The 11,946-nt window shown below is 38.4% G+C and overlaps 2 protein-coding genes across 2 annotated transcripts; one reads left to right on the top strand and one right to left on the bottom strand.

Moving 5' to 3' along the window:
- On the top strand, nt 1-4,513 carry LOC114732877 (cytokinin riboside 5'-monophosphate phosphoribohydrolase LOG3-like). The gene is made up of 7 exons (XM_028920256.1): nt 1-291; nt 1,006-1,103; nt 1,279-1,309; nt 2,029-2,128; nt 3,457-3,527; nt 3,615-3,758; nt 4,146-4,513. The coding sequence occupies exons 1-7, from the start codon at nt 172-174 to the stop codon at nt 4,236-4,238; spliced, it is 657 nt and encodes a 218-aa protein (XP_028776089.1). The 5' UTR covers nt 1-171; the 3' UTR covers nt 4,239-4,513.
- A 2,294-nt stretch (nt 4,514-6,807) lies between these two features.
- LOC114732835 (BTB/POZ domain-containing protein At5g03250) lies at nt 6,808-10,577 on the bottom strand. Its single transcript, XM_028920200.1, has 5 exons — nt 10,366-10,577; nt 9,430-9,499; nt 8,042-9,265; nt 7,090-7,602; nt 6,808-6,876 (listed from the first exon to the last, which is right to left on the bottom strand). The coding sequence occupies exons 1-4, from the start codon at nt 10,422-10,424 to the stop codon at nt 7,117-7,119; spliced, it is 1,839 nt and encodes a 612-aa protein (XP_028776033.1). The 5' UTR covers nt 10,425-10,577; the 3' UTR covers nt 6,808-6,876; nt 7,090-7,116.
- Between the last annotated feature and the right edge of the window lie 1,369 nt (nt 10,578-11,946).

Genomic DNA, 11,946 nt, shown 5'->3' with positions numbered 1-11,946 from the left:
GGGCGTAGTCCATACTTGCAATTTCGATGACAGACATATGAGTTCACAAGCATAGAAGCAGGAGGGGAATCTAGGAGGGAGATTCTTTTGGTTTAACAAGTGTTTCTATACCATTCACAAACAAAAAGCAGAGTGAGACACTGTGTGGGTGAATATAATTAGTTTGTAGCAATGGAGATAGAGAGTGAGATAAGGAAGTCAAGGTTTAAGAGGATTTGTGTGTTCTGTGGAAGCAGCCAGGGCAAGAAGAGTAGCTATCAAGATGCTGCTATCGAGCTTGGCAAGGAATTGGTATTCATGCTTTGCTACATTATTATTTTTTATATATTTGTCCGGTTTTGTTCACTCCCTAGCATTCCCTGTATCTTGTTTTTATGAACACAACCAGAAGGCCTTCCGGGATATTTCTTTTCTGGAATGTATTTCATTTATAATAGAGTTGAATCCGTGCAAATACGATGGAAATGGCTAATCTCTGTCATTTAATGTACTGCAGATTATGCTTCCACAATGAATTTATTTTGGGTAAACTCGCTGTGTTTATGACATGTTTGATGCTTGTTCATGGTCCTCTGGAAATCAAACTTTACATTGATTTAAGGTTTTATCATTTTTGAGTTCAAAACTAGGATGTATATGATGAGATGATTTCAAAATTTCACGTTTTTCACGCATCTTCTTGGACATGTGCTACCGCTTCTTCTCTGAAGGAAGGGCACTCAATTTTTGCTGTTACCTGGGTGTCTCAGCACCTCTAAACTGAAGAGTTTCAATTTCAAGTCTTGCAAGTGGCCCCTTGCTGACTGAGAATTAAAGAATGATTTCTCCACGCCTTTTACTTTTTCTCTGTCTTGGGGCTTGAAAGTGTTGGGATGAAGTGCCGTCAAATTATATTTCCAGATGGGTCATCATGAAAGCATTTTTTGACATCACAGTATGATCGCCAGTCTTGTCCGCCTTTGCTATTTCGTATTCCTAGGCTGATTAGATTAATGGTGTCTGCAGGTGTCAAGGAACATCGATCTGGTCTACGGTGGGGGAAGCATTGGTCTAATGGGTTTGGTTTCACAAGCAGTTCATGATGGCGGTCGGCATGTCATTGGGTATGATTATTTTCTTACTTTTCCTTAGCCTTCCCTTTTATTTTTTCCTCTTTTCTCCCCAAATATGTTGGGGAAAAGGAAGATCAAGTAAACAGAATCAATGAGTAATCACCGTGCTTATGTGGGATTCTTTTTCATTTGACACTGATTTTTGTCATGTTACTGTCTCTCGCAGAGTTATTCCCAAGACGCTCATGCCTCGAGAGGTATGTCTGCTCCACATAGGAGAGAAACTGAGTATTTTTAGAGTACTGCAAATTGTATTGTTTATTTGTTTCTCTTCATCAAGGCATCGGACTCAAAAATTTTTTTTTTCAAATTTAAATTATATCAGTACTCTATTTGATGAATATCCTTATCAACTACCACACATAAAAGTATTAATGATATCATATGCATGAAAGTTTTCGTCTATTTCCGACTTCATTTTCCGTTCAGAAAATTCATCTGCGTACATCCTCCTCCCCGGACAGCTGGACTGGATTAAGCTTCTTGGCAAACCTCAATATTTCACCCTTTTTCTTTCTCTTTTTGGGTCAATGCTTGGCCGTCCTATCCGCCTTATCACTAGAATAGATGGTTTTATCCCAATCAATGTGCATCTCATCTTCCTGTTTTTCTATTTGGCAAACAGTTCCATCCATATACGTTTAGTTGACAAGCACTGTGCAGTTTCTTTGGTTTTACTCCATTGGCTTTTATTCGGAAAGAACTATTTCTATCCCCTTCCAATCAATTTTCAGTTATAAATTACTATCACTATCTGGGAAATAGGCAGGGTAAATGTATATAAAGAATTACTGAATTACTCTCCCTTTGCTGCAACCCTTGCAGCCTGCATAGCAGTCCAAATCACGGGTCTTTTTTTCTCTCCGTGAAATTGATTTTCTTGTCCCTATCTTATTCTTGGTTGTCCCTGTTGCAGCTAACTGGCGAAACGGTGGGAGAAGTGAAGGCAGTAGCAGACATGCACCAAAGGAAGGCTGAGATGGCTAAGCATTCCGATGCCTTTATTGCCTTACCAGGTCAGTCTTCAAATATAGTGCAGAGGCTCAAAGATAAAAATTAGAATCATAAAGCTCATTTTTCCTTTGTTTCTAGTACAGAGGATTCAGGTATCGACTTCTTCTCGAAATTCCAACAAGTTAGAAAACAGTAAATGACGTTTTTATTATTAACCTATTCTACTTGTTATATATGTAAGGTCACATAAAACTCCCTAAAATGTTTGCCCACTACATCCTATAAACACAAACTGTTGATATTTTATTTAACTACTTTTTGGGCCTAACATCATTACAAAGATTGCCACGCCTAATCATGGATGTTGCTTGACAAGAGTTTTTAAGTACTTCTGTATGATTTGGAAGTGATTCCTAATGGATAGGGTCGACTAGTCTTCTACTTACTAGACATTTTTTGGCCAATGCTAAACATTGAAGAATCGAGGTAACACAAGTGGGGTGGGATTTTTCTTTGTTTTAAATAAGGCCTTCGCAGGCGTCTTTGGGTACCACTATTATTCAATTGGAAATTAAACATGTTTGTAATCGGGACACTGTTGTAAAATCGGTAGTGCGTCCTGCAGAGTCCAAAGCAACTTTTCCTGATGTTCTCACTTCTCACACAACCCAAGGCTATGATTAGAGAGCGACCCTTCGAACATACCTTGCTCATAAACCTGACCTTCTACAATTTTTACACTGAAAATCAGATCTCTCTGAGGCCCTTGGCAGCTGTGGTTCTGGTTTCATGCCATTTTTTCACCTCTACCTCAATCCTTTAAACTGTGACATTATTGATTATTGTACCAAATATTTTGCTAAAGATAGGTTGGTAAAGCAAGGGAGAACTTTCACATTGATTGTTTTTTTCCAAATAGCACCTGTACCCGACAGGGAATCATGCCTTACCCTTTCAACGAGCTTTCTTTCAGTTATTATTGCCCACAGTAATTGAGTGCTGAGAAACCAGCAAGACAGAAGAGGCATGTTACGGCAGAGTTGTCATTTGCTCTTTATTTGTGGGTCCCCCCGGTATGAAAACGGAACCCTCAGCTCAGGCGGCCCAAGAGTGGAAGAGAATATGAGTTAGAGGGTTTAGAAACCAAGTCAAAAGAAGGCCTTTTACTTGACGCTACGATTATGATATCCATCGTGGAATTTGAATCCAGTGCGCTGGGTTCCACAAAGCCAAGACTAAGCACCACAGATACCAAACAAACACAGTGACAAACTGAAATAAATAATTTTTCGAATTAACTATGTATGCTTTTTTTTTTTTCCTGGTATCATTCGGGTAGCCTCTGTTTTTTAATTTAACTTTTTGAGAAACTCATACAAGTCACATACAGGCGGCTACGGGACTTTAGAAGAGCTTCTTGAAGTCATTACCTGGGCTCAACTTGGGATTCATGACAAACCGGTAATTAACTAATTATATATTCATGTGCTATGAGGAATCTTTTAGTCCGTTTTATCCTAATTAGGTCTGGGATTCCACAACTTGTAGGTAGGATTATTAAATGTCGATGGATATTACAATTCCTTGCTATCATTCGTTGACAAAGCCGTGGAAGAGGGATTTATTAATCCTAATGCCCGCCACATCATTGTATCGGCGCCAACACCTAAAGAGTTGGTCAAGAAATTAGAGGTAATTCAATTCAATGGATGCCCTTATTTAAAGCACTTTTTGTTCAGGATTTCCCTTTTTCTCATCCTGATGTCTTTTGATTTGTTCTTAGCCATATACTGCAAAGGCTTGTGCTCTACACTATTCATTTTGATTTTCGTCACCTGAAGTAACTTTTCCAGTGAGAAATCAACTGCTTTGACATCATTATGGAAATGTATAGACGCAAACATAAAATTATATTTTTAGATAATGACATGAATCGATATTCTTTCTTCTTCTTCTTCTTCTTTTTTTAACCCGACAACAATTAAGCACATCTCTGGTATCTAGTCCATTTTCCTTTTGTTCTGCTGATTAGTGCAGATGTGTATTGTTAACAGAGGAAGGGAAATGTTTGACTTGCAGGATTATGTTCCCCGTCATGAAAGTGTTGCTCCCAAGTTGAAGTGGCAGATTGAACAGCTGGGTTACCCTGAAGAATATAATATTTCAAGGTAGTTAGGTTTACTTCAAGTGCAAGGAAGATGAAACCTGACAGAAGTAACATTGAAAGTGGAAGAAGCTAATTTCTAGAATCACTCTTCTTTTGTTTTTTTTTTTTTTAACCTTTGCCATTTAAAATTTCTTCTGTAAATTACTGGGATTGACCTGAATACGTGAAACTCATTAGTTTCCTACTTGTGAGAGTCTGATTTCCTTTCAAGCTGTAAGTAGTAGGGTCTTAATCTGGAATTATCCTTCAATACTATCAATTAGCTTTTAACTTGCCTGGGTCACCAGCTATTTTTTATGCCCTCCATGTAAAAACTCCTTGTAGTTAAGATCAGTGCGGAAAGAGTCAGAGGAAGAAATTTATTAACTAGTGTGAATATTTAAAGTGATAGATATGTGAACTACGGTGAGTTTTCAGCGACTCCTTACAATTATCATCATGTAACTACAAGAACCGCGTGTAACAATTTGTCCGACACAAACCCTCGGAAATTTTTATTTTATCCTTTTTATCCGAGTAAATACAATAACGCTGTTTCATCCTGGGGGATAAGGGGAAGCGGATGTGAGAGGAGTCGGGCAGGGTCCTTGTGTTGCTATTTGCTAACAGAGAATCTATAGAAAGACAAGAGGGGAAAACAAAAAAAAAGGGCTAAATAGGGCGGGCAAAGAGAATACATGGTCCAACCTAAATGGCCGTGAGTATCAATAATTAAGAATAGGAACAATTACGTGATGGGCATGTTCAGGGGCCAGTGTTTGCAGTAACTGGCATGAGTTCAAAACTCAAAAGGTGTTTGAGAGAGACAAGACAGTCCCAACCAACGACCGTTAACGGACGACTCGGTCCAATACTTAAGTGGAACCGCGACGGCAGGCACTGCATTCCTCAGGAACCACTCCGTTAAGTTGGATAAAGAGGCTACAATTTGTAGGGCCATCTATGGACAGTGCCCTGAGTTGCGAGGGCTACTAGGGCTTCAAACCCATACTTAAGGATCAAGTGCCTCACTGTGCTAACGACAATATGATACCATTGCTGGCCCCAGTAAAATCTATCAATTGCCAGTGATTGAAAACACTGCCTTTTAGAATTGGGATTGTTGGTTAGAAGGTGATTCCAAAAGCTTTAAATGGTTCTTCACTCATTTCTGATGTTTCCCTTTGCGAAGAGGTGCAAACAGGAATTGAAGGAATCTGTCCCTCCGAGGGTCATATATATCAAAACCCTTAAGCAAAGGCGCTTTCATTAGACTGCCCTTTATTAAACTTTATATTTTACCATCGTGGTGAAAGTTTTGAGGGGGGGAAAAAATTCAAGAAAGGAAAAATCGAAAAACCGATGGAACAATGAATGAAGGCAACCCAGTGACTGGGGACTTAAACCCGACTCTTGCTTTTCAAGTTCTAGCAAAGTGGAAAAAGGCAAAGGAAGGAGGAGAAGGAAGAGTTTGGCATCAGAAAGGAGCTCTTTTGAAGGTAATAGTCGACCTGTGCGGTAAATGTAGGAGTTAATCTTGGCAAATGACCGAAAATAAGAGGTTGTCCGGGAAGTTATACAGTGCTAGTTTCGGCAAACATCCTACATCCATCCAGCAGTAGGACCACTACCCGGCAAAGCACCTTTCAAAGACTTCTTTGGTCGTAGGATCCAGAGTAACCTGATTTGTATTATCATGGCTCAATATCTGTTTACTCAACATTAAAAGACAGCCATAACATCCCTTAATTACCACTGTATAAGGACTGACGACAGTCTCTAAAACTGTGTCCGTTGTGGGTCCGATAAGGAAGATATCAACATCATAGTTGGTGGTCTTGTCTACGTGCTTCCCCATCAAAAGAAATAAAAGGAAGCTGGACATGTGCAATAGCCTTTATACTAATTGGGATGGGGATACTTTTGTCCTGATAACCGGGTCTGGATGATTCGTTGTGAAATTTTGAATGGTATTTTAAATTAGTTATTAACTAATCTCTTGAGCAAACCATTATAGGATATATGGGCTTGCTGGGCTGCAACTACAGCAAACAGTCACCGTGATCAAATGAGAGGCCGAGCCTGCTAACTTCGACACTAGCGAATTGAACTAAAAACGGAAGAAGAAGATGTCGAGGGTGCCTCTATCTCAGTAGAGCTATACGGATGGAATTGGGGTTGTTGGCTTAGCAATCAAAGCACCTTCCTCACAAGTTGGATACACACACACACACACACACACACAAGTTGGATGTTGCATTACTGCATAAACTCTAATTCTCACCCATAAACCTCATAGCTTGATTAGATGAACTGGACAGTGGGATCAGATATGTGAAATTAAATATCTTAGAATCAACCATCAACCATTCAAAATATTCCATGAAGCACTCAGCCAACCCGGGAAGTTGCACTCAAAACCTTCACTGAATTCATGTGTCAGTAATTCACGTTCAACATGACGGGATTTTTGGATTCAATTTAACTCCAGCCAAAGCTGCATTTGAGGGCTATCAATTTAACTGGATGCTGGCCGTTATAAGGTCTCCGTTCCCCCCCCCCCCCCCCACTCCATATTTACTTGGATTGTTGACGTCTTAAATTCACAATTAATACTCTCCCTTTTGCGCTCATGGGTTACGGAAGTCGTTAGAATACATCAATCTGCAGCCACAATAAAACGGAACAAGTAACTTGGTTAACTGGAGATTTCATCTTGTAAGACTATAGCATGAAATGTGAACTACAGTTAGCACTCGTTTGAAAGAAGTCACTAACATGTCTACCCGCAAATTCGATTGTCAACTCAATACTGCATTGACATAAACGAAATTAGAATTAGATGTAGCGAATGAAAACAGATGCATTTCCACTTACTTGAGCTATGAAATTCAGTGAACTCCCTTAACTATTTTCACCATTTATTTTTCCATTCATAGATGATTCCGGTCCCGTAGCATCACATTCGTTCGCTTCTTTTGGATTGCAGCACTCAGGCTTTCTTCTAAAGCCTAATCTTTTTGGGAAAAGGCTCCAACTTTTTTTCGTCTTTGCTAATTTCTGAAGCTCATTCTTGATGCTTGAGCATTCCTTCTCAAGCTCTGAAACCCGTTCTCTCATGTTTTCAGCATCCAGTGCAGGGCCATTACTCTTGGGGAGGCCAAGGCCCCCATTGGTGGTTTGTGAATTCTCAAGATTGTCTGAAACAAAGAACCAGCCAGAAATTGATGTGCGGAGACGAAGCTGTTCAAAAAATAGAACTTGCACAACTACTCTTAGTGGCAGCCTTTCATTTTGCGCCGCATGGGTGCTTGCTTCCAAGGAGAGTTTCTGGCAGTTCATTAGTCTGCAAATTTGCTCCCTTTCAGAATCTGTCAGCCAAGGATGTGCCTGGAGTTTCCACATGATTATGTTAAACTTAAGGTATTTAACCAGATAAGCAATGATTTAAAGGGGAAAAAAAAATGTAGGCACTCGATATCCCTTTGGAGCAAATACGTTGAATGGTCTCGGTACTACTCACAAAATAAAAAGAGGGGGAGAAAGAGAATAATCGCGTCATTCTTTCCTCATTCATTATTTCCTTTTTCACTTGTTATACTTCTTAGGCAATCTTCTCACCCTCACTTTCCCAGTTCCAAAGTTCTTTCAAGCAAAAATAATTCTAAGCCAAAAGGATCAAGATCTTCATCAATTGTAGTTAGATATGGTGTTGAACATTTTGGAAAAGTTCTTATTATCAATGCCAAATCATCCAGTCAATTGGAAGTGAGGAAAATGAACACAGACACATTTCTACCGGAAGCTATAAAATACAGCATAGCCTTACCTTGAGGTATACGTCAATTGCATGATATAAACCATCTCCAAGTGGCCTGGCATAATCTGGAATTGCAGCAGCAAGTGCCTGAAACTTGGGCAACTTCAAATTAACATCTGGGGCCACCTCAGCAAGATATCCATCCACCAAATTTGCCACCATTGTCATAGGTGTCAGTGTATCAGTCTCGCCAATCAATGGCCCCTCTTCAATTATGCATGGAGAAGCTGATACAGATGCAGGCTGGTATACTGACAAAAAATTATCAAGAACCCTCTGAATGCAATCTACGTCATAGAGAGTCTCAACTGAGTATCCCATGTTTGGAATGAGAAGATCCACGAGCATAGCCTGATCTAGTTGATATCCAACCCTTTTCTCCAAAAGTTCTCTGCATGATGGACTTGCATGCAATATCATTGCTGTACGAAGCAGCCTAAGCAGACTCTTGGAGGATGTGACCCCTCGCTTATTAGGAAGCAAGTTCACAATTTCTTCCAGTAGAGCCCTTTGATCTGCTTCAGAAGTAGTAGAAATGGTTGTCCCTGGGTTGAGATGATTTGCATCGTTGAAGCTTGATTGCCTATTCATCAACGGGAGAAACCTCCTAACATAATATATCAGAGATCCAGCAATATTCTCAGGTTTCATACCTTTTGATTCAATGGCTAAAATTAGTCTTTTATATAGAGATAGGCTTAAGAAGGACACATCCTCATACCACCAATTTTCACCTAAAGACGGGGGTTTAATCTCAGAAGAAATGCCATTCCATAACATAGCTGCTTCCGGACTCTGTGTGCTATTACGTGCTGCCATGGGCCAATTGAATAAGTTGGGATCTGAACAAGCCTTCATAGCCAAAGAATCAATGCATCTTGAAACAATGTGCAGCTCTTCTGCATACGATTGGACTTCTTCACATGTTTCAAGAGCTTTTATGGAGTCTGGCCAATTACTGAAAACTTCATCAAGTAAAGCCTCTGTCTGTGATATGAGATTCCCTTCACCATAATTTTCAGTCATTTGGAGGTATTCTGCCGCACATCTGAGGCTGACTACATTTAATGCCGTGATTTCTATTTTAACACCGTAGCAAAACTTGGTTACGAGCTCGAATGTCTTAGCTCCGCCAGGCACATCGTGAAGCTGCATAACGCAAGTTGATCCATCGTCGTTTGGGAACTCGGCAATGAGTCTTTTTAGTAGCCCACTTCTAGAAAGCAATGGGAACTGCACAAAGATCAACAAGGGGGAAAGAATCTAAGTTTCAGCATGAAAGTGTAGTTGCGTCCAGTTGACTGTGAGCGAAAACAAATTAAAAATAAAAATCACTGAAGAAAGTACATGCATAGAAGGATCCTTTTCAATAATCAAAGTTCAATTAAAATATGCACCTTGTGGAGATAAAAGGACATCTCGCCTACTTCAATGATAACATCGCTTGGAAGTCCTGATGTGCAGATCCTGAATGTAAAATAAAATGAAGACTGATGAGCCGAACACAAAATGACATTGTAAAGGCATTTCCCGGATAACAATATGCACTTGTGAAAGCAATAAAGAATCCAACAAGTTCAGTGTGATACAGAACTATGAAGGTGAGTTGTTTGATGCCTGCCCACTACTTCGGAACAAAGTCTATAGTTGTAAAATAAATTACAGAAGTGCCACTCAGCATATTAGATCATTGGATTTGGCATCTCTCCCTGATTATAACGAACATGTTTCGAGAAAATTAAAGTTTATCAGTCTGTCACCTCGAAATGATTTTACATGTTGACGTCCATAACAGTTTTATTAATTCTTCCTTTGCATGTTTAGTATGAAATCATTCCCGCTTAATGTCATCGACAATGTTATAAAAACAAACGAGAAAACCATGCAAGTATTTCATGTTTTCTGCTAGGGGTAATATCATTAGTGTATGCTAGGAAACGGAAATGTTCTTTTCTTTACTATTTGCTATAGGAGACCAAATGTTTACATATTCATCCCCCGACTACTCAGGAGATGGCATGGCATGCACCACTTACATTTTTGGCTTCCCCGGCCAAGCAATTAGGCAGCTAATTGACAGGCATTTAAAACACCTATCTTCTTCTTATTATTTTATTTTCAGGAGACAGTTTCTGCATTTTGATCACAAAGTCAGATGATGTGACTAAAGGGACTTTGCGGACGATACTGAAAACCTTAAGCAGTTGAATTCCGAAAGGGAATGATCAGCAACTAAAGCAGGGTTAATACCTGATCGATCGGTTTAGGAATCAGAAAGGCTGAAGAATTAGGAAATGTGTATTGATCAAAGAACCAAATAAGGAAAGGCTTACCAAGATTGGCCTTCCAGGCGGAAAGATTCGGACTTTGATCCCAGCTTCAGGAACGCCATTTGTTGCTTGTTGAATCCGAGAGAGGATGGAAGTTAAACTAAGAAAAAGGAGAAAGATGGAGCGCCCAGAGAATACGTGGAATAGGGGTGAAGAGGGAGGAAGATGAAGCAGGTGGGGGAGTGAGAAAGGAGGGCATAAGAGTGAAGTAGTTTCATAGCGAATGTGCTCGAGAAAAGGTAGCGAGTCTAAAGCTAGTAACTGAAGCAGCGAAAGAAACGGTTGCCATGGCTACATGGAAAGCTCGATCACGCTCCTTTCTCGCTCTCGCTTCCCATGTCAGCTTCAAATGTTACCCACATGAAATGCCACGTCACCCTCCCAAATTTGTTGCCAAGTAACAAATCTTATTTCTGCATCTTCTACTCTCATTCTCTCACTGCCCTATTCTTTATTTGTAATATTCTACTATGTATTTCTCTCACATGTGTAATAGCAATTTTTATTCTCGTTTTTTATTATTATACTTATTCCGGTTATTAATATAAGACCCTATTTGACTTTTATTTTGGTCCTAAATATAAGATCCCAATTCACTTTGTCTCTCATATTTATACATTTTTTTCAAAATAGCCCTTCTAACAATGATAGTTTTAGTCAATATACTTGATTAGTAAGGATATTTTAGGAAAGACAACACCGATTTAGGACAAATAACTAACTCAACTTACTTCCTTAATCTTATCAAATTAGTCAACAGGCTCTTATAATTTAATTAGGACCGGAGGTAGTATTTTTGTTAACTTATTGTTTATCGTGTTTTAAAATGACATTAACTTTTGAACATTTTCTTCTTCCCGTACTATCAAATTGAAATCCTTTAAATAAAAAGATTGGGGGGAAAAAAAACAGGATGCTTAGCTTGATCCGCACTTAAGGTGCTTGTTTTCAATTAAATTCATTAAATGACAAACATGTGGATTTTTATATATTATTTATTCCATAACAAATTATTATTATTATTATTATTAGTAATTAACACTTTAGAATTCATTTATTGGATGAAAATATATAAAGTTAACTAAATGATACTCTCTCGATCTTTAATATATGACCTAATTAACTAATTTAAATATATTAAATATATTAATTAAATTAATTAATACGATACATTTTTTCTAATACATTCTAAATATCTTTCTTAGTTTTTTTACCCTTTTTCCTATTTGATATTAATGGAATACTATCAATAGAGTTGATTTTAAAAAAATTGATAAGCATAAGAAAAAAGTTTTACAAATACGACCTTTAATCATATTTATACGACCTCATTTGTAGTCTAACAATGAAGTCTTATAAATAGAACCAGAAATAGTATAATCAAAATTACTTTTTTAATTAGGTCTTATAAAGCATTACTAATTAGCTGAAAAATAACATATTTCTCTAATTTTAAATATAAGACTATTTTATAGTGTAAATATAAAAGAGGCCTTATATTTAAAACGTACATTATAAACCGATAATAATAATTTGGAAGTGGTTGGACGCATCTTCCAAACAAACCTCTCTTCCTTGACCAGC

The sequence above is a fragment of the Neltuma alba genome, unplaced genomic scaffold, assembly GCF_004799145.2.
Source record: "Neltuma alba isolate B1F8T4 unplaced genomic scaffold, ASM479914v2 tig00012939_pilon, whole genome shotgun sequence".
In the NCBI taxonomy this organism is placed as follows: domain Eukaryota; kingdom Viridiplantae; phylum Streptophyta; class Magnoliopsida; order Fabales; family Fabaceae; genus Neltuma; species Neltuma alba.
Note: the sequence above shows the minus strand (reverse complement) of the source record. Positions and strands in the feature narration are given on the sequence as shown.